Source organism: Magallana gigas, chromosome 3 (assembly GCF_963853765.1).
Source record: "Magallana gigas chromosome 3, xbMagGiga1.1, whole genome shotgun sequence".
Lineage (NCBI taxonomy): Eukaryota > Metazoa > Mollusca > Bivalvia > Ostreida > Ostreidae > Magallana > Magallana gigas.
The window spans coordinates 54,823,082-54,846,969 of NC_088855.1; the positions used below are offsets into that span (position 1 = coordinate 54,823,082).

At 37.8% G+C, this 23,888-nt stretch overlaps 3 protein-coding genes across 4 annotated transcripts in view; 1 reads left to right on the forward strand and 2 right to left on the reverse strand.

The window, feature by feature from the left end:
* LOC105327948 (uncharacterized) overlaps positions 1 to 3,247 on the reverse strand; it is a 25,708-nt gene extending 22,461 nt beyond the window's left edge. Inside the window, exon 1 of the mRNA XM_066080417.1 lies at positions 2,696 to 3,247. The gene's annotated coding sequence lies outside the window, so the exon portion shown is untranslated. The remainder of the gene's footprint in view (positions 1 to 2,695) is intronic.
* The window catches only part of LOC109618716 (interferon alpha-inducible protein 27-like protein 2A), a 25,544-nt gene extending 2,505 nt beyond the window's left edge, over positions 1 to 23,039 (forward strand). Inside the window, exons 1-4 of one of the 2 annotated variants that reach the window (XM_034480488.2) lie at positions 4,410 to 4,544; positions 4,649 to 4,790; positions 10,569 to 10,696; positions 22,665 to 23,039. In XM_034480488.2, the coding sequence (XP_034336379.1) occupies positions 4,775 to 4,790; positions 10,569 to 10,696; positions 22,665 to 22,802 (282 nt within the window). In that variant the 5' untranslated portion in view covers positions 4,410 to 4,544; positions 4,649 to 4,774 and the 3' untranslated portion in view covers positions 22,803 to 23,039. Of the gene's footprint in view, positions 1 to 4,409; positions 4,545 to 4,648; positions 4,791 to 10,568; positions 10,697 to 22,664 lie in introns of those variants that run through there. The other variant, XM_034480489.2, reaches the window with a different exon arrangement.
* On the reverse strand, positions 16,339 to 20,401 carry LOC136274118 (uncharacterized). Its single transcript, XM_066080419.1, has 2 exons — positions 19,698 to 20,401; positions 16,339 to 17,423 (listed from the first exon to the last, which is right to left on the reverse strand). Exons 1-2 carry the CDS (start codon positions 20,059 to 20,061, stop codon positions 17,362 to 17,364), a joined length of 426 nt encoding a protein of 141 aa, XP_065936491.1. The 5' UTR covers positions 20,062 to 20,401; the 3' UTR covers positions 16,339 to 17,361.
* Positions 23,040 to 23,888: the final 849 nt, after the last annotated feature.

The following is a 23,888-nucleotide window of genomic DNA, read 5'->3' on the forward strand; positions in this document are numbered from 1 at the left end:
CTGTGTCCCCTCAAAGGAATGTTCTGTTTTCCACAGAGAATTACTGATTCAACTATCATTCTCAAGAGCCTCAAGTTTTTGTCATATATGTCCTTGTTTTGTGAGCTAATCTTGTACTGGACTGTGGTTTCTGGGGAAGTGAGGCTTGCTTTCAGAGTCTGATATTCAATGCATGCACTTTTGTGGTAGGCAGACTGTTCGTGTCTTAGAATTGAACAATCTTTTCCGCCAACTTTCTTGAAATTTTTGAATGGTTTACTTACAAAGTTGTCGTAACATCTTACATCTGACTGAGGAAACAGCATACAAATTTTGCAAAGACCCCCCTGAAGTGCGCCACTGTGTGTCAACCATTTATATTTATCCAACCAACTTGCCTGAAAGTACAACTTTTTCTCCTTACCAGCGACGAATTTTGTTACAAAGGGCAAATTTTTCAGGGTTTCTTCGAGGATCGTGACGTCATATTTTTCCGACTTGTTCAAATAATTACATCACATTTATAACTGAATTGGCATTAAGGAATGACAAGCTTAATATGTCTATATTGGATAGTGGTGGTTTTTCAATTTTGTTTATACAATCGAATCTGATAACCCCTTTTTGGCAAAATTCGAGGGGGGGTCCGGACCCTCTGGATCCGCGCATGTTTTGGCATCATATCATACGGCCGTCAATTACATGTCAAATTAGAAAAAACGGCGATTGACGATCGCAAAATAACTGCACTGTATCCGTCGGTCACTCAATCAGCTAGCGCCAGATAAGTTTTAGGAGGGTTCTCTCTATTACTGGACACTCCACAGACAAACTAAGCACACATAGCTATGATGAGCAAATTAACCCCTACCAAATTTTGAAATGTTTTACCCCTCTAGATCCGCGCCTGTAACCTCTACCAAACACTGTGATCACGGAGTCAGAGGCTCTGGTGTTATTTAAGGCACTGCTCTAGTGGTCATTTAGTCAATTAATATGAAATTTTTTCTCTTAATATCTTCTCGACTACTGGAGATTCAGCAGGCAAACTAAGAATATTGTTTAACGAAGTAGGTGATCGTTACTTACTTTGTGTTTACAACCCAAACGTTGATAGGCTCGATCTGAACATGCATTACTTTTCTAAAATTCTCTGGTACTGGCACTGGGCAAGCAAATTAAGTATCCCATAAGAATGAGTAAAAAGTCATGTATTGAACTTATATTTAGTGGCGGATCCATGCAGAGGGTGGTTGCAGGGGTTGCAAAAAAGGTATAAACAGGAAGGAGGAAGAGAAAAATCGTGTGTATTTACAAAGTTAACATGTCTTTAGCTTCTGTCACACTGATACGAATCCAAGCTACGTACGGTTTCAAAAATAGCATTTATTCAGGGTTCGCCGTTGAGATGGTCATATTTTTATGTATTCGTAGACTTTTGCACGACACTCGCACTGCACTCGTGCACATAGTCCTAGTAAATCTTCAAAAGAAGATGGGTGGATAAGGCGTGTAAAATGCCCATACGCTGTCGGACAAGCTACTGAAAAATTCAAATATCAATAAATCTGATACTTTTTTAAAAACAATATCTATATTTAACATATCATTGATTTTTAACATATAAATATGTTCAATACTTAGAATATATTGACTCAAACAGGCGTATACGTATCAAAACATGCAAATAGTGTCATTTTGTAGAACTTCAATGCATTTCTTTCATAGAGTGTGTATGTGCTCCATATTTTTCTCATAGTCTAAGTAAGGTCTAACCGAAAACAACCCGATTATTATCAACAAAAACGTGGAGAGATGACCCACTATACAGTAAAAATATCATTTTGTTTCCCAACAATTCAACTTTTTGGAAAAAAGTCAGTAAATTCGTGGCCAAAGTCACACAAAGTATTTTACAGCCTACTTTATAATGTCTGAAATGGCTCAGTGGTTAGAGCACCCCACATAAACGAACCTTATTAATCTAGGAATTTTATGTTATGGGTTCGATACCACAAAAATTTAAGGCAATGTTTTTTTTCTTATCGTTTATTAAATATAAAATAAACTGAATATACTTCGAAATTGTGCTTATGTACATTTGTATTTTAATATATTTGAATAAATTTAATTGGGAAAAAATGAATTCAAAATGTATTTCACGACTAAACCGATTGGGCATTTGCGCTATCTTATCCTCCCATCTTCTTTGTAGAAAACCCGTGAAACTTCCTAATGCTTGCAATACTACATATATCCTACGATCGACTCCGAGGATCATACGAGTTCCTGCGATTATTTCCCCGAGTCTCTCCTGAGCGTCCTAGGAATACGTATTTTGATTTGATGCAAATTCAATACAAAAACAGGTGATTTAGGGCGAGTGCATTTCGAGAACTTTGAGAATGACCTACGAGTTATAATATGAAAACACGAGATTGGTTAGTGTTTCGCAATATCTTCTTTTGATTTATCAGTACACCTTTCAGCAATATTGTAAGTAAATATACTAACAAAACCACGTCTTTCGAAATTTTATATATACTTGCAATTTATCCTTTCTTAAAAAATGGGTTTTTTTTCTGATTCAGGGATTAAAACATTACTGCTGCTGTTTTCATGTATATGAAAACAATTCACGCACTAAAACACTAATATTACGATCTTCTTGTATGTTTATATTTACAAAAATAAACGTCTTCCATATGCATCTTACCTGCTTGTAGGAAGATCTTCACACGTTCGTTATATTTAATCGCCCTGATTCGTAAATGAACCGCCACAACTCGTCCTCTTATCAAACAACATCGTACATTGTCGAACAGACATCCGATAGTCGTGACTTTATGAATTTGTTTTCGGCAAGATTGTAACTTCCATATGACGCTAACCGATTATCGCAAATCTCACATGACGAATAAAGGCGATTTTTCAACTTTTAAAACAGTAACAGTTGAAATTGACTGTCCCGAGAAAACCATTTTCAACCGACGCGAAGCTTGTGTAAACTGTGCACAACTCCACTGCTGCTTCTGTGACGTTGAACAATCCTTGTTGTAGGATCTAACCGATGCCAACAAACAACTTGTAAATCCTTCAACATTAACTTTCAGTTTTATATAATTTACATCTACCAAGTATGATTCCCTCTATTTCTTACGGAAACCTATTGTTAATTCATAGCTGTATGGAAACTGACAGGACTAAAATCTACGCGCCTCGTTTATCGATTGGTCAAAACCTACAGTGACCTAAGAAAAATCACGGACTGCACGAAATGATCATGATGTTGTCGGCCTCAAATTCCTATTGGACACGAATGTGCTGTTTCTTTTAGCTTACGTACTGATGTATTTTAACAGTAATTTAGTGAGTTTTACTTTTTGCAAAAGTAAAAATCTATTAGTTATTTTTTTTAAAAGAAAGATATGTAAATATAAAAAATGAAATACTTTTATTGATGATTCATGCGGGTTAATAAGGTACAGCGATCATTGCAGAATTTTTTTTACATAACCCGCTAACAAGCAGAGTCACTAAAGGTCAACAGGCGCATTCGGCGTACACCAGTTTGACGAATGTTGTCCTACCGTAGTACCCGGCCCACCCCCCCCCACCCCCTCCACCCCACGGATTAGGATTTTCATGATTTTGCTTGTCAAGAATTTTTTGGATGAGCCCTATTCTCTTTTTAGAAGTGGATGTAGGCTATACCTGTCCACTTCTCAAAAGAGAATAGATGAGCCCAAGCCACAGCCCACCCCCCCCCCCCCCCCACCCCCAAATTTGAACAAACACATACTTATAAACACTTTCACAACTTTGTGACATTGCAATTAAACAATTTTTAAAGATATATATATATTTATCACATGTTTATCCCAATATACGGTGGATATCACTCATGGGATAAATTTTGATATTCCACTGTGTGTTCTTACGCCACGTGACGTCATAGTTAATCATTACGTAGGTTTAGACGGTTGATTGACGCAGAATGAAAAAGTAAATAATTAATTCAGTTGAGGGGTGTTGAGATATAAATTTGAAACATTTAATGTTGTTTCAGTTATTTGTCATGAATTCATAAAAAAATGTTAGAAAATGAATGTCTGTTTGTTAAACTTCAAGGAACTTTTTTTCCATGCGTAACGTTGTTGACGTGTTGTAAATAATGTGTTGTGCGGCTCACAATCACAATTTTTACAGAAAAAGTTGGGATTAACAAAATACTTGCTAAAACATGTGATAAAAAGAATCTCTCGTGATTTGCGATGGTATATGATTTTTATCCAACTCGTTGTGTGTTTTCTATCCCCTCGCCAAGGCTCGGGGATAGAAAACACACAACTCGTTGGATAAAAATCATATACCATCGCAAATCATGAGAGATCCTATATTTATCTTACACGCCCGCATATAACGTTAGGCCTATGTGGATAAATCAGTTAGTGCACCACTGGCATCGCATTACCTGTACAATGTTCTTTCACTCTGTGAGTGACGTAATAGTAAAGGTCACATGATGCGCACGCGATACCTATGATGTGCAGGGATATTCCCAGCGTAAACAAGGATATTTTCCCGTCGGGATCGAAAAACTAGTCGATAAGCATATTTAGAACGGAGTTAGTGCGTCGAAGTTAGTGCGTGCTAGCTTGACTTTGGTCGTAAACAAACGTATTTAAACAAAGTGTTGACCGTACAGTATCGGTTATCATATTATTAACGGTTATCTCAAAGGAAAGACTACAGGCAACACTTAGTTCACTGCTCTATAGAAGCTGAAACGATCATGGACATGTATTCCGGTAAGTTCTATAGGTACTGTAATAGTAATAGTATCCAACAGCTGTCCAATGTTACCAAAAGTGGATTCCAATAACGTGATCCATCTTTGTTGTTTCAATCGTGTTTCTTTGTTCTTCTAAACCACGGTATCAAACTTCATAAAATATAGAGAATGAATTACGGAGGTCTATATGACTATAAAATTTCAACACCCCTCCATTTTCTATTGTACTGTATAGTTTCAAATTCAAAGCAAGTGCCCTATACTGGCACTGTACCAGTTATCGGCTAAAATTTAACGTTTTCTTTTCGTAATTCCTTATTTCTTGATATTTTTGGATAAAACTTGACATACTTTTAAAAAGTGAAATCCTTATTTATCAATCTGTTAGTTTATTGTTATTAAGAACCAAAAAGATCTTGTTTTGTGCTTTTTAGCACGCCCCGAATTTGCCGAGTTGTTACGATTTACTGTACCAGTTATCGGCTTTGTGATAATAACATAGTAAAATCCGTGTTCATGTTGATTTTATACTCTGCTAAATGTAGTTTGAATTATGCCCCTTGTGGGGTCAGACTAAAGTAGTCGGGGTTGTGATACATTATAAACAAAACTCATAAAATTATTCGTTTATTATCATACGGTAATGCACCAAATTGTAGACTATTCAATACATAATTGTGCAATCAGGCGTTCAATTGCGTTACGAATCTCTCGGAAATTTGTGAATTCCTTTTGTTTATAATGTTAAATGTATTGATATTATATGTCAAATCAGAGAAGGGATATAATAACGTATCACAATATATAAATAGTGCCTGTTTGGGAGGGTAACAGTTGAAATTGACACCCCGAGAAAACCATTGTCAACCGACGCGAGGGGTGTCAATTTCAACTGTTATCCTCCCAAACAGGCACTATTTATTTTGTTATACTGAATGTCTTTTTTAAAATTTTTAAGAAAATTTTACTGCTTTTATATAGGAATAACGTGAATTCTACAGCGAACCGTACGCGCATAATTTTCGCGCATGTAACATTTTTTAATGTTACCCGTTGCCAAGTGCGTTGCTAACGCTGAGGGTAATAGTAAATATTATTAACTGCGTCTTAACCAGTCAGATTTCAGTATTTAACATGAAAGTATAACAAAGAGGTAATATTCTTTTTTTAACTTATTACGTCACTTCCCCCACTGCTGAGAGTGCAAAGATGTAAAATCAGCGGTAAACAATGATCGTTTAAGCTCATGTATAAAACATATTCAAGAAAGTTTTCAAGCAAACTTACTTTTCTTTATTCGAAAAAGACGACTGAATTAAAAAATCTTGGATTGTCGCGTGCTATAAACCCGAACTCTCAGTTTATCCGATAACTGGTCTTAGCCGATAACTGGTACAGCACCAGTATCATTTCATATCATAGATATACCCATAGTAGTGTATCAGCCCTGATACACGTGTTTTGGACTAGGTGAGACAGCTACCAGAAGCTAGGGCTGTATCGCCCTCAGGGGCCTCTTTCTCTGTCTCAGCTTGTTATTGCCCTGAAAGGATCTATTGCAAATAACAATTGAATTGATCTATAGGACCGCTATTGGTTACTGTCTTTACAACAAAGATGTCGATTTCCGTTCCAGTTCTTGATTATAGGCCATAGACAGTAATACGATATCATAAAATGTGGAACGTTTTTGAATGTTAGGATATGAAATTGTATCATATGGTATGTATGGTGTTATATATGAAATTGTATCATATTTATCATTTAATATGATTAAAAAAATATCATATGTTATCATATTGTATGAAATTTTATCTTTTGATATGATATTGTATTGTATATTATCTATTATATAATATGATATTGTCAAATAAAAAACGATAACGTGATATGATAATAAAAATATTTTGAGTATGATATTGTATCATAGAATTTGTATTTTATCATATCATATTGTGTAGAACAACTTTACAATATCTTATATATATTTTGATATAAGAAATCATTTACTATGCTTTTCTTATTCATGTATTATGATCAAGTTGGTCTTACAATGGTGATGCCTCATCTGGGTGAGCTTTGTGATTACCTGTGTTTATAAGTGGAATCTGACAGGAAACTTATGAAATCTCAGAGAAAGAATTTGATCTTTTACAAAGTTGAATAGGAAGGAAGTTTCTCTCTCCATAATTTTGAATAGTAGAAAATATAGCTTCATTCAGACGACAGACCCCCTTCTGCTGAACATCAAACGATGATGGTTTGTTAACAAAGTCCGGTAACTCTTACAGTTCTGAACAAACATAAAAGGAATAGAAAACCAACGAGTTGTGAATTCGAAAAAAAATCTATGTATACCGATAGCTTACATGTATTTGTAATAAAATAAATTCACTATTTGGAATTTGAATAAAAGTCTTCGATTTTAGATATAGTTTACAATATAAACAACATCACACTGTTGTTTAGATCGCACCCCTGATGCCGAGATCAAAACAATTAACAGGTGATATTCTATGTTGATAAAATTTCAATTTCAATGATACACCAGAGGTACATGTCAATGAACTTACAGATGAAGAGGAAAAATTTTTGTGGGAAAAGTAATTAAAAAGAAATAATATGATCATTATTTTTATTATATCAACTTTTTCCCACATGAAGAGTTAATATTTTGCATTAATTAAATGTGAATAAAATTAAATCTTCATTAAAACACTTAATAATGGTAACTGAAGATAAGTAATTGCAATTTGCCTTTAATTTGTTTTGCCCGTATATCTGTCAATATATCCAGCAGAATCATACTCCTATTTTACTGAACCAAAACTAGGATTTTCGACTGACAATAGCTAGCTGCTCTATGAAAGTAGAATTATAAATTTTTCCATTCACAAGGCTTATGGCTTTAACATAAATGAATAAAATAATAAGTAAGTCATAGAAAGAGCTGAAGGCTCAAGTGACCTATTCTGATCACATTTTGTCTGTTGTCAGTCTGTCTGTAAACTTTTACCATTTTCAACATTTTCTCCAGAACCACTTGGCCAATTTCAACCAAACTTAGCACAAAGCACTATAAGGCCAAGGGGATTCAAAGTTGTGAAATTTTAGAATCAAGCCCTTTTACAAGGGGAGATAATTAGGAATTATTAAAAAGAATTGAGAAATTTTCAAAATCTTCTTCTCAAGAACAATTTGGCCAGGAAAGCTGAACTTATGTGGAAGCATACTCAAGAAGTATAGATTCAAAGTTGTGAAAATCATGACCCCCTGGGGTAGGGTTTGGCCACAATGGGAGGTTGAATTTTTACATTGGAATATAAAAAGTAAATCTTTAATCTTCTTCTCAGAAACTAGTCAACCAGGAAAGTTGAAACTAAGTGGAAGCATCCTTAGGTAAGGTAAATTCAAGTTTGTTCAAATCATGATCCCCGGGGGTAGGATAGGGCCCTAGTTAGTATTGAATTTTTATGTGGGAATAAACAAAGAAAAGTCTTAAAATCATCTTTTCAGAAACCAATCAGGCAGGAAAGCTGAAACTTGTGTGGAAGCATCCTCAGGTAGAGCAGATTTAAGTTTGTTCAAACCATGATCTGCGGGGTAGGATGAGGCCACAATGGCATTGAGGGGGGGGGGGTGTTAAATCTTTACATAGGAATAAATAAAGTAAATCTCTTAAAATCTTCTTCTCAGAAACTAATCAGCCAGGAAAGCTAAATCTGAAGTGGAAGCATCCTCAGGTATTGTACATGTAGATTCAAAGTTGTGAAAATCATGTTCCCCAGGGGTAGGATGGGGCCACTGTAACGTGGATGAGCCAGGCGTTCTCCAAATAACAGTTAAGGCAACTTCAGGTTTATAAATTTATTTACAAATACTTTAACAAACTTATAAAAAATAAAAAAAAAACTACTATCTATGTATATAAAAAAAAAAAAAACCCTTTTGACAGACAGACGAACCGGTATATAATAGTTTTCTTTAAGTTCAAAATATTGTTGCCACTCCAAAAGTGAAAACTTATTTTCAACTGTTCACATATCAATCACTTAATATCATATCACTCGTGTTCCAAGTCACACGATCACTGATCTCGATCGGATATCTGCTTTTATTTCAAATCATCGCCGATAGCACAAAGTAGACTTCACTTCTCTCCAGTATCCCCTTCGTGGAATCCTTCAGGGCTGTAGTCCTGGAACTTAGGGATCGTGGTGTTGTTGAACATCGGGGTGGTTATCCCCACTGGACCTACACTGTTGTATGACCTAGTCAAAATGCTACAATTTATTCGGTAATAAGTACATGTAGGCAACCTGAGTTTGGCAAGATTTGATGATACTTGAATAAAATAATCATATGATAAGTGTCTGTCACTAATATGTAAACAAAGTTATGTTTTATAGCAACATGTAAATAATAACAAAATAAATATGGCGCACACTTCCGGTCAATAAGTTCCCGGAGAATCACTTCCGCCCAAGACATTTAAATAAATCAAAATTTATCTAATACCAAAAAAATATGCATAGAATAACGTTCAAAGCTATACAATTCTAATACAGGGCTTTATCGATAATATAAAACTGGTATTTAAACTTCCACGCAAAAGATACGCTCGACTGCTTACACAAGTAAGTTTAACAGGTGAAGGCTGGCCAAGGTTATCTTTAGCTCAATAAACAAGAATTACTATTCGAATACACAAAAATACTGAATAAAACTGATAACATATACTACATATACTTACCACGGTCTGCTATCCGTGCCCACTTATTAACAAGGTTCATGCACAATGCATACTGCAATATCGCTCAGTACAGCAAACAAGAGCTGCCCTCAAAATCATGTCTTGTCACACGGCAGCCAACCCGAGAATGACCAGGACTGCGTTCAAGATCGTAGCTGCTACGTAGGGCTACGTAGTTGAACGGAAAGCTAGCCTAGCCGCTAGATAGATATACGTGGCCTAAATATTTAATGCTAAGCATCGAATTCAAGATGGCCACCTTAGTTACAACTTTGTAACAAACACGAAATCTATTTATATAGTGATATTTTATTCCTTCTTTAAGTTATAATGAATCTTAACATGTATATTTCCGCTTGAAATTAACAAATTATGTCAATGTAATAAGTCTTTAGTTGAATATTTCCAACTTCAAATCTGAGACCTAGCGGCTAACCTAGCATTCCGTTCAATAGATATAGATATCTACGACCTAGCGGCTAGGCAAGCTGCTACGATCTTGAACGCAGCCCTGGTGTCAGCGGTTCTACCTGACTGTGCATTTGCAAAGAATTATGGGTTACCCGTCTTACAAAATCAATGGGCCACAAAGCTAGCCTGGTGCTAGTATACAAGTGATTGTTATAGCCACGATAGGGGAGGTGGGGGACACAAGTTTTTACATAGGGATATATAGAGAAGAATCTTTAAAAGTCTTCTTTTAAAAAACCATTTGCTTAGAAAAGCTGTAACTGTAATGAAATCAACCATAGGAAGTGTAGATCCATAGATCCAAATTCATGAAAATCAAAATCTTTAGTAGTGATAGGTCCTTGGGGTATTTATAAATTTTGTGTCCCCTGGATTATGGGTTTTTACTCAAGGGCCAAAGTGGATGTATAGCCTAAATGCATATGATGTTTAAAAGTTATCTTCTCTACTCCCACACACCTGTACTAAGGAGAACCAAATTTATAATTCTGTAGACCAGGAAGCCCTCTACCAAAATTTAGATGTCATTTACATGCAGCTGCTTTGATTTTGATGAATTATCTGTTTCAGCTGTAAAGATAGCTGCTGTAGGGACAGCGAGTGCTGTGGGTGCATTAATAGGCGGACCGGTGGTTCTGGGAGTGGTGGGATTCACTAAGGCTGGTGTGGCGGCTGGATCCATAGCGGCAGCACTGCAGGTATGAAACGTAAGGAATATTTAAACATGAAGATCCATAGCGGCAGCACTGCAGGTATGACACATAAGGGATATTAAAACATGGAGATCCATAGCGGCAGCACTGCAGGTATGACACATAAGGGATATTAAAACATGGAGATCCATAGCGGCTGAACTGCAGGTAGGACACATAAGGGATATTAAAACATGGAGATCCATAGCGGCTGAACTGCAGGCATGACACATAAGGAATATTCAAACATGGAGATCCATAGCGGCTGCACTGCAGGTATGACACATAAGGGATATTAAAACATGGAGATCCATAGCAGCACTGCAGGTATGACACATAAGGGATATTAAAACATGGAGATCCATAGCGGCAGCACTGCAGGTATGACACATAAGGAATATTAAAACATGGAGATCCATAGCAGCTGAACTGCAGGTATGACACATAAGGGATATTAAAACATGGAGATCCATAGCGGCAGCACTGCAGGTATGAAACGTAAGGGATATTAAAACATGGAGATCCATAGCAGCACTGCAGGTATGACACATAAGGGATATTAAAACATGGAAATCCATAGCGGCTGAACTGCAGGTATGACACATAAGGGATATTAAAACATGGAGATCCATAGCGGCAGCACTGCGGGTATGAAACGTAAGGGATATTAAAACATGGAGATCCATAGCAGCACTGCAGGTATGACACATAAGGGATATTAAAACATGGAAATCCATAGCGGCTGAACTGCAGGTATGACACATAAGGGATATTAAAACATGGAGATCCATAGCGGCTGAACTGCAGGTATGACACATAAGGGATATTAAAACATGGAGATCCATAGCAGCACTGCAGGTATGACACATAAGGGATATTAAAACATGGAAATCCATAGCGGCTGAACTGCAGGTATGACACATAAGGGATATTAAAACATGGAGATCCATAGCGGCTGAACTGCAGGTATGACACATAAGGAATATTAAAACATGGAGATCCATAGCGGCTGCAGTGCAGGTATGAAGCGTAAGGGATATTTAAACATGGAGATCCATAGCGGCTGAACTGCAGGTATGACACATAAGGGATATTGAAACATGGAGATCCATAGCGGCTGAACTGCAGGTATGAAACGTCAGGGATATTAAAACATGGAGATCCATAATGGCTGAACTGCAGGTATGACACATAAGGAATATTAAAACATGGAGATCCATAGCGGCAGCACTGCAGGTATGACACATAAGGGATATTAAAACATGGAGATCAATAGCAGCTGAACTGCAGGTATGACACATAAGGGATATTAAAACATGGAGATCCATAGCGGCAGCACTGCAGGTATGAAACGTAAGGAATATTAAAACATGGAGATCCACAGCGGCTGCACTGTAGGTATGAAACGTAAGGAATATTTAAACATGGAGATCCATAGCGGCTGCACTGCAGGTATGAAACGTAAGGGATATTTAAACATGGAGATCCATAGCGGCAGCACTGCAGGTATGAAACGTAAGGAATATTAAAACATGGAGATCCACAGCGGCTGCACTGTAGGTATGAAACGTAAGGAATATTTAAACATGGATATCGATAGCGGCTGCACTGCAGGTATGAAACATCAGGGATATTAAAACATGGAAATCCATAGCGGCTGAACTGCAGGTATGACACATAAGGGATATTAAAACATGGAGATCCATAGCAGCTGAACTGCAGGTATGACACATAAGGGATATTAAAACATGGAGATCCATAGCGGCTGCAGTGCAGGTATGAGACGTAAGGAATATTTAAACATGGAGATCCATAGCGGCTGCACTGCAGGTATGAAACGTAAGGGATATTTAAACATGGAGATCCATAGCGGCTGCACTGCAGGTATGAAACGTCAGGGATATTTAAACATGGAGATCGATAGCGGCTGCACTGCAGGTATGAAACTTAAGGGATATTTAAACATGGAGATCCACAGCGGCTGCACTGCAGGTATGAAACGTAAGGAATATTAAAACATGGAGATCCATAGCGGCTGCACTGCAGGTATGAAACGTAAGGAATATTAAAACATGGAGATCCATAGCAGCAGCACTGCAGGTATGAAACGTCAGGGATATTTAAACATAGAGATCCATAGCGGCTGCACTGCAGGTATGAAACGTAAGGAATATTTAAACATGGAGATCCATAGCGGCTGCACTGCAGGTATGAGACGTAAGGGATATTAAAACATGGAGATCCATAGCGGCTGAACTGCAGGTATGAAACGTAAGGGATATTTAAACATGGAGATCCATAGCGGCTGCACTTCAGGTATGACACATAAGGGATATTAAAACATGGAGATCCATAGCGGCTGAACTGCAGGTATGACACATAAGGGATATTAAAACATGGAGATCCATAATGGCTGAACTGCAGGTATGACACATAAGGGATATTAAAACATGGAGATCCATAGCGGCTGCACTGCAGGTATGACACATAAGGAATATTAAAACATTGAGATCCATAGCGGCAGCACTGCAGGTATGACACATAAGGGATATTAAAACATGGAGATCCATAGCGGCTGAACTGCAGGTATGACACATAAGGAATATTAAAACATTGAGATCCATAATGGCTGCACTGCAGGTATGACACATAAGGAATATTAAAACATGGAGATCCATAGCGGCTGAACTGCAGGTATGACACATAAGGGATATTAAAACATGGAGATCAATAGCAGCTGAACTGCAGGTATGACACATAAGGGATATTAAAACATGGAGATCCATAGCGGCAGCACTGCAGGTATGAAACGTAAGGAATATTAAAACATGGAGATCCACAGCGGCTGCACTGTAGGTATGAAACGTAAGGAATATTTAAACATAGAGATCCATAGCGGCTGCACTGCAGGTATGAAACGTAAGGGATATTTAAACATGGAGATCCATAGCGGCTGCACTGCAGGTATGACACATAAGGAATATTTAAACATGGAGATCCATAGCGGCAGCACTGCAGGTATGAAACATCAGGGATATTAAAACATGGAAATCCATAGCGGCTGAACTGCAGGTATGACACATAAGGGATATTAAAACATGGAGATCCATAGCAGCTGAACTGCAGGTATGACACAAAAGGGATATTAAAACATGGAGATCCATAGCGGCTGCAGTGCAGGTATGAAACGTAAGGAATATTTAAACATGGAGATCCATAGCGGCTGCACTGCAGGTATGAAACGTAAGGGATATTTAAACATGGAGATCCATAGCGGCTGCACTGCATGTATGAAACATCAGGGATATTTAAACATGGAGATCGATAGCGGCAGCACTGCAGGTATGAAACGTAAGGGATATTTAAACATGGAGATCCACAGCAGCTGCACTGCAGGTATGAAACGTAAGGGATATTTAAACATGGAGATCCATAGCGGCTGCACTGCAGGTATGAAACGTAAGGAATATTTAAACATTGAGATCCATAGCGGCTGCACTGCAGGTATGAGACGCAAGGGATATTAAAACATGGAGATCCATAGCGGCTGAACTGCAGGTATGAAACGTAAGGGATATTTAAACATGGAGATCCTTAGCGGCTGCACTTCAGGTATGACATATAAGGGATATTAAAACATGGAGATCCATAGCGGCTGAACTGCAGGTATGACACATAAGGGATATTAAAACATGGAGATCCATAGCGGCTGAACTGCAGGTATGACACATAAGGGATATTAAAACATGGAGATCCATAGCGGCTGAACTGCAGGTATGACACATAAGGGATATTAAAACATGGAGATCCATAATGGCTGAACTGCAGGTATGACACATAAGGGATATTAAAACATGGAGATCCATAGCAGCTGAACTGCAGGTATGACACATAAGGGATATTAAAACATGGAGATCCATAGCGGCTGCACTGCAGGTATGAAACGTAAGGGATATTTAAACATGAAAATCCATAGCGGCTGCACTGCAGGTATGAAACGTAAGGGATATTTAAACATGGAGATCCATAGCGGCTGCACTGCAGGTATGACACATAAGGGATATTAAAACATGGAGATCCATAGCGGCTGCATTGCAGGTATGAAATGTAAGGGATATTTAAACATGAAAATCCATAGCGGCTGCACTGCAGGTATGAGACGTAAGGGATATTTAAACATGGAGATCCATAGCGGCTGCACTGCAGGTATGAAACGTCAGGGATATTTAAACATGGAGATCCATAGCGGCTGCACTGCAGGTATGAAACGTAAGGGATATTTAAACATGGAGATCCATAGCGGCTGTACTGCAGGTATGAAACGTAAGGGATATTAAAACATGGATGGAAGATTTCTGCCACACTAATCTGGATATCTACCATACTGATAGGGATATCTACCATACTGATAGGGATATCTACCATATTGATAGGGATATCTACCATACTGATAGGGATATCTACCATACTGATAGGGATATCTACCATACTGATAGGGATATCTACCATACTGATAGGGATATCTACCATACTGATAGGGATATTTACCATACTGATAGGGATATCTACCATACTGATAGGGATATCTACCATATTGATAGGGATATTTACCATATTGATAGGGATATCTACCATACTGATAGGGATATCTACCATACTGATAGGAAATATACACCCTTCATCATAATGTCACTTCCAACATATATAATTCAGGTTTTGGCCCAATGCCACAATATGTGGGATGAATACTATGTTGTAAACAAATCAGCAAAATGGGGTCAAGCGTTGATTTTTGTCTTATTTTTTACTGTATGGACTCGTTTCACCACTAAGAATGTGCTTACAAAAGAAAGCATATATTTTAAAACATCTGATTCCATCACACATGTTCTAGTTTTCTAAAACACCTATTTATTAAACATAATCCCATCGATCAGAGTGAGTTTGACCATGATGTACATGTATGTTTATTCATTAAGTGAATATGAAGACTCGTGGATAGCCCCGAATTGAAAGTTAGATATCGAGTCGTATATCAAATTTCGTTTTCTAATTCCAATTCCAGATAAAGTAATAAATTCGGTTCATAAAGAAATAAATAGATTTATATGGAAGTCGGAAATCCCTTAAATATGATAGACAATTATTTGTCAAAGTTTTTAAGACTGTGGATTCAAATTCCCAAATTTTGAAATTTAAGTTTAGTCACTCTAATTGAATCGGTTTACTTCAAATAAACAACAGTATCCTGGGCCTACAAAATTTTATTTTTTGCAATGCTCAATATACAATTAAACACAAACAACATACATGTAATACATCATGTACATGTGAAAAAGTAACCTCCCATAATTGCTAAATACAAGGCATGTCTGCAGTAATACAACTGGTGTGGGTGGGTGGGTTTGCGAAAAATAGCTCAAACTTGCTCTGTCTTTGTTGCTCAAAAAAAATTGGCGCACTAAAAAATTGCGCTTTACAAATAACATGTGACACAGCTGGCTTGCTGCCTAATAATAGAAAAATATGCACGGAAACATTATTTCCGTAAACCTCATTCATTTCTACATGAATTAACATTTTACTTCAAATAAACAACAGTATCCTGGGCCTACAAAATTTTATTTTTTGCAATGCTCAATATACAATTTGCAATTAAACACAAACAACATACATGTAATACAGCATGTACATGTGAAAAAGTAACCTCCCAGACCCAGGGGGAAAATGTTTGAATGAGGGAAGGGGTAAAATCAACTAAAGGCTGAAGGTAGTCCTCTACCAAACTGGTACATATTTGCAAATTTTTGATCCAAGTTGGACTCCAGGTAGCGTAGATAGGCGTTGCTCTTCCAAAAACCCAGTTCTTGGATAAGTTCACCCTGTAAACCTTGCTGGAACGCCCACGTGGCACCGCCCCGCCGAAAGGAATGCCCGGTGATGCCCTCTCCAGGTAGGATTTTTCGCAGTCGAGACAAAAACCAGCTGTAAGACAGGGGTTTGCCATCTGTCCGTTGAAGGAGAGGGGATGTGTCTGAAGTCAAAGGATTGGCGAAAAGCAACCGAAATAAGCTACACAGGGCGCTGGCAGGGCACAGTGGATGACCGTGCAGATCCGGAAGGGTGACTTGAAGTTGATGCTCACGAAACTGCAAAGTTTTCGTCCAATTCAGGGATAACAAGAAGCCTTTGGCGTGCGGGCTTATGTTTTGGATACACAAGTCACGGTCCGGTACACAGATAGGTCCCTGAGATAAGAAGTTTCCAGGGCGCAAAAGTCCAAAAAAAGCTATCAGGCATGCCGCCCAAAAAGATAAGTCCTCCTTGAGGTCTAAACATAACGCACTCCTAATAAGTAAAAGGTGACAAGGCTGGATTGGTGTAGCTGCCTCTTGGGCATCCCCAAGTTCACGTTTTGCTCCCTTCAGTGTCTGCTGGATCAACCATACACCATGAATAGGGTCATCAAAGTCATTTGCACAATGTAAATGTTTCACAATATTAAGATAATTCTTAATAGTACTATACTTAAAAGATTTTACATCCACCATATATGCTATGTATAGGATGATCTGCTCCGGTGATGCAGGCACACCAGGTAGGTTAACCTTTGCACAAAAGTCTAAGTAGCAGGTAAGTTGGGCTTGGTATGTTTTCTTGGTGCTAACAGCTCATCCTTGGCTCTTCAGGCGACTAGCTGCAGTGTGCAGTGCTTGAAGAAGCCCGGCCCCATCTACAATAAATAAAAGCAGGTGACATGTGTGACACAAGAGCCTTAACAGTGAAAGGTACAATGCATGACCCATCAAATGGTAACATTTCATATAGCTTAATAAGCATATTAGGTTCATTTAGACGTGAAATGACATCTGCTAGTGTATTTAATTTGCCTTTAACATAGGCTGCATAGACACTAAAGTTATAAGAAGCTTGAGTCCAAAAGAGGCTCCTAAGCCAGTCCATAATAAATGTATTTTTGCTGGCTCCCTTGTTTATGTTGGCCCTTGCCGTAGTATTGTCTGTGTACACTACGACCTTTTTGTTGGAGAGCAACGGGGCCCAACGCTGTAATGCAAGGATTATAGCCAATGTTTCCTTGGCGTTGATATGTTTGTCTGCCACCTCAGGTAAGTCCAGTGCCCAGTTCACATAGAAATAATCACCATGGAAGTAGCCGCCTCCTCCTGAGTTGCATGCATCCGTCATTAAGGAACGAACAGGACGGGTCTCTAGAAAACGCACTGTTCCATTGAATACAGGTAGAAAAGCTGTCCACCACTCCAGATCCTTACGAAAACAATCCAGAAGAACTTTATCAGATTGTCTATGTAAGGTATTCTTGGCATTAATCACACGGCGCAGGAAGGTACGACCACCTTGTATCACTTGACAAGCCCAGTTCAGTTTTCCTATCAAGGACTCAAGTTGACGTTTGCTTGCACGCTTTTTTGACTGGAATGTCATCAGAAGTTCGTGTAAGGCTTCCAATTTGTCCTGAGGGAGGGAGAGGGTGAGGGCACAAGTATCTATTCTCACACCAAGAAAAGTAAGCTGCTGGCATGGTCCTTCCACTTTGTTCCAATTGATACAGAACCCTAATTGTCTCAGTGTTTTGACCAAAACTTGTAATGCAAACATACATTTCTCAAAAGTTTTTTCAATAACTAAGAAATCGTCAATATAAACAATTGCTGTAATCCCATAATGAAGCTTCACAATTCTACAAACACAACTAGACAATCTCTGAAAAATGCTAGGGCTTTTTGCAGCCCCAAAAGGTAGTTTTGCATCATACAAATATGTAACACTGCTGTCATTTGTAAATTGCCATTTTAAACCTGTAAATCTATAATTACTAGGGTGAATATTGACAGACCTGTAGGCACTCTGAAGGTCTACTTTAGCTAAAAAACAGTTTTTTGTGATTAGTTTACAAGCATGATTTAGGTCCATATATGAACAAGAATTATCAGAGGTATAATCATTGAGACTTTTGCCAATGGGTCGACTCGCGTCATGAATGAGTCGTACTTTGTTTGGAGACTTGGGGATGGCGCCCATAGCACTTACAATATTCATAGGTCTATCACATATAACATAATTTCCATGCAAAATTTCATAATCAATTTGTGACTCAACTTGATTGCAAAAAACCACAGAAGATTTATAATTGCTACATTCAACATAAGTATCAGTATCTAAATCCTTGTCAACAATGTGAAAACCCTCCTTAACGCCCTGCAGGATAAATGGTTTATCAAAGTCATTGTAAGGAATAAGCTTTTCCCAGGCGGAAACCTGCAGGTTGTACGACGGAGAGTTGCCTATCCGTTTTATGGGTCTGTTGCTGTTTTTCCTGCCAAACCATGCTTAGTTGCCGGATGATAAGTCCCATAACAAATGTAACAGTTATGAGCTAGCCTGCAGTCTGGACGCACACAGTTGTCCTGGTTAAAACGACGGCATATTTCACGCCCATTTGGTAAGAATGGTCCCCTTCCGCGTTTGTTGGTTGTTGACGGTATAACAGTAGGCTGATGAACTGGCTTCTCCACTTGCGCTTTGCCCATATGAGAAATAAACTGAGTGGTGGCGTTATCCCTCTTTGGTATAAGATTGAACTCTCGTAGCTGTGCACATGGGGTATTCCACGTATAAGAATACTTCAACTGGTTTTCACGGTATTCACGATCATACAACAAAACGCTTGGCCACATATAGTTAGCGGCCAGTCTGAAGACGGATTGGGTGTAGCGCACATAATCAAGAGACTGTTTCAGTGTACAAGTACCATCATTGATCATCTCAAATAGAATTTGAAGGCTTGCATAACCCCACTGCTCTATAGTTACGTCTCCTAAGGATAGTTTTTTCTCCCCCACGTTCAATTTGACTCCGTTTCCCATATCAATGGTTTTAGATTCGTCTAACAAGTCCCTAGCTCCAGTCCATACATAATCCTGGATTTTTCTAGCTTTCTTTGAAGCATTTGACGTATGTAAATTACCTTGGAATTCCGGTGGAGCGTCAAGGGTCCTCGTATCTGGTGGTGCTGTCGCCGCCGCCGGATGAAGGGTCATGGAGTGCAGATTCCTCGTCTCTGTTTCTATCTGGGTTTGTAACTCTCTATATCTGCATTCTAGTTTCGTCCTCTGTAGCTTCACCTCCAGCTCTCGGCATTTTGACTCAAGGTCCGCTATTTCATGCGGAGAAACTGAACCTGTTTGCACGTGTTGGCCATCCCGCACTATCGACGCTGGCCAAGGTCGTGACGGCGTGGATTCCAAGTCGATGGTTTCGCTTTCCCGTAAAGACTTCATAATTTCTGACATCTTTGCGTCTGCTTTTGCTCTACGTTCTCTGTCTGTCATTTCTGCTCAGGAAGTCGATGTGGTTTTGCGAAAAATAGCTCAAACTTGCTCTTTGTTGCTAAAAAAAAATTGGCGCACTAAAAAATCGCGCTTTACAAATAACATGTGACATAGCTGGCTTGCTGCCTAATAATAGAAAAATATGCACGGAAACATTATTTCCGTAAACCTCATTCATTTCTACATGAATTAACATATCACAATAATTTTTAGTGCAAAAGAAGCAAAGTGGAAAAGGGTAACGAATGATTTCGCAGGAACTGGAGATATAAATGATCTCTTCTTAAGGTGTAGTCTGTCAAGCTATCTCAGGTTCATTACTTTTTACGATAATGTTATATCTTCATAGAAAATATGAAGGAACTCTATGAATGAAAACAGGCTAACTTATCCTTCTACAATGAAACTCATTGAAGTTGTAAAAATTTTCGTTCGAATGGAATGTTCTAAACTTTGTATCGAACGTCAATTGTTACATAAGACACGCCCATTTCTTTTGAAGCGAGGAAAACAGTATTCGTCACAATGCTTTCGGAACCGCCACTCTTCTAAACAGCACAAGCAGGAATTTCATACACGTGCTTTATACACAAAAACACACATACACACACTTTTTTTCTTTCCAAATATATGTTCAGAAACAGTGATATCAAAATAAAGAATCAAGAATATCTTAGTAACAAATTTATTTGTGTTTACATTGTGACGAATACTATTTTCCTCGTTTCAAAAGAAATGGGCGTGACTTATGTAGGAATTGACATTCAATACAAAGTTTGGAACATTCCATTCAAACGTAAAATTTTACTACTTCAATGCACAATTTAATGTATTTTCACAGAATGACTTTGGTTTAACAATTATATATCTATTATATATGTATTGAAAACAAATCAATCTCTCAATTTTCTCAGAGTGGTATAAATATGGAATAATGTGTTTAGAGGATGTTCTTAACAATATGGGAGTAGGGTGGGGCCAATATGGCCATATAGTAAATGCATGATTATAATGTCCATGAAGCCCTCTACCAAAGTAATGAAATTAATGGCCCCTGGGTCAGGGGTTCAGGCTCTAGGGTGGGGCCAATATGGCCATACGTATAGTAAAAATGTTTTAAATCTTAGATAATCTTCTTCTCTACTCCCATATATATTTGTTAAAAACTAAATGCATGATTATGATGTCAATGAACCCCTCTACCAAAATAATGAAAATCATAGCCCCTGGGTCAGGGGTTCAGGCTCTAGGGTGGGGCCAATATGGTCATATACTAAAAATGTAATAATTCTTTGAAAGTCTTCTTCTCTACTCCCATATATATTTGTTAAAAACTAAATGCATGATTATGATTTCCATGAAGCCCTCAACCAAAATAATGAAATTCATGGCCCCTGGGTCAGGGGGTCAGGCTCTAGGGTGGGGCCAATATGGCCATATAGTAAATGCATGATTATAATGTCCATGAAGCCCTCAACCAAAATAATGAAAATCATAGCCCCTTGGTCAGGGGTTCGGCTCTAGGGTGGGGCCAATATGGCCATATAGTAAATGCATGATTATAATGTCCATGAAGCCCTCTACCAAAATTGTAAAATTCATGACCCCTGTGTCAGGGGTTTGGGCTCTAGGGTGGGGCCAATATGGCCTTCTTCTTTACTCCCACACATGTGGGCAAAAACTGAATACATGGTTATGATGTCCACTTACTCCTCTACCAAAATTGTGACATTCATGGCCCCTGGGTCAGGGGTTCAGGACATGGTGGGGGACAATATAGTGTTAATGCATATAATGATTAAAAATCTTCTCTATATTCTCACACATCTGTATGAAAAACTGACTTCATAATTACTGTGGAATCATTAGATTTCGTGGTGGCTCAATTTTCAAGGAATTTATGGTAATAAAGTCATATATCCTTTGTAAGTTTAAGAGAATACACGAAATTACGTCCCCACGAACCTGTAAAATTTAAGCAATCCACGAAAATTGGCCCCCACGAAATTTAATCATTCCACAGTATTTTTACCAGGAAGTCCTCTACTAAAATTTTAAATTTCATGTCCCCTGGAGTATGGATTTTGATTCTAGGGCAGGGCCAAAATTGATGTATAGGTGTTAATGCATATAATGTTTAAAAATTATCTTCTTTACTCCCACACACCTGAAAGGAAAACTGAATTCATGATTTTGTAGACCAGATCTTAAAGTTTTTTGTCAAAATTATAGGTTTCATAGTTGTTTTTTAAAGATTTCAGGCAGAGAGGTGGTCGTGCATTCCAAAATTTTTTTTTTGAAATTTGGCAGCCAATACTACCCAGATTGTAACATTCATAGAAAAAGTACAGTCGTGTAAATTATAGTTTTTTTTAATATACTAAAAATTGTAGTTTTTAATTCTTAGTTAGGTTTATAAGGGTCTATTCAAATGGAACGTTTTAGATTTGATATAAAAAATTAAAAATCTATCACATTTGGATCAAATTTATATGAATACATATTACAATACAAAGTATATACAAGTATATAAGTTTACTGAGAAATATCACATTTACACAAGAAATGTTTGATGTAAACTTCCATTTTTCATATTTTGACAGACCCCCGCCACGGCTGCTGGAAGTGTGTTTGCCCTGTGTCAGAGTGCCGGTGTAGTAGGATTGGCCGCGAGCACGAAGGCGGGGATCTGTGCCACAGCTGGAGCCGTGGGGGCGGGCATCTCGGCCATCCTGAAGTGATAAGCAACTGCTCTCTGAAGACAAATACTCCGATATGTGTGTGTGCGAAAATTATTTTAATGATATTATCTTGACATCAATTGTTGTCTGCGTGTTAAATTTATTGAGCTTTAATTGAAAAACAATGCGTTGCTCTCAATATAAAAAAAAACTATTCGAAACCATTTATAGAGATTAATATTTTGATTTTTGTGGATTGTTTTTTTTTATGACTAAAATTTATAATTGTTAACCAAACGTCTTCTCTTTTTATTCTGACAATCAACGTCAAGGACAAAAAAACTCGGATCCATAAAAAAATGCATTTTTTCAAAACCGTTTAATTTGATGTATACCGTGATGTAAGTTATATTTTGCTGAATGAAGAACGCGGTCTGATAGACTCTATATACATGTATCTTCACAATAGACTGGCAACCTCGTTTTCCCTCCATAATTGCCATGTAATTACCAAGCCGTATTTGCTAAGGCAAATAGTTTCCCTAGGTTGTTACCAATGACATAAATAGCATTATTGTTATTTATGTCTCTGGGTGTTACTACAGTTTTACTGTATGTATTCTTACTAAAAATGGAGCAACTTTAGATACAGGTTATTATAATGGGGAAAAATCCTCCTGACATCTTTTAAACCAACACTTCATTTACAATCTAGTAGGAAAAAAAAACAAGCGTATTAGGCAAGGCACAAGACTTTGTTTACGTCGAAGTTACACGCAGTGATGTAGCTAGGAACAAAATATTTGTAACCCCCCCCCCCCCCGAAAGCTTGGCACTTTTTCCAATTACGGTGGCAATACTAGTGTCATGATGTAATTAAATATAATATAGAAATCAATATCATATTATACATGAAATTAAGATACAATATTATACAATTATTTAATGCTTGAGCAGTCAATAGACCGGTTATTTTTCCCAAGGTGCAGAGAACAGCTCAGTATGATCCATTGCCCGAGGCCAACGTTCCCTGCACCTTGGGGAAAATATTCTGGTCTATTGACTGCTTAAGCATTAAATAATTGTATATTATGATACAATATGTATAATATGATATGGTATTATGTAATATTTCACTATATTACA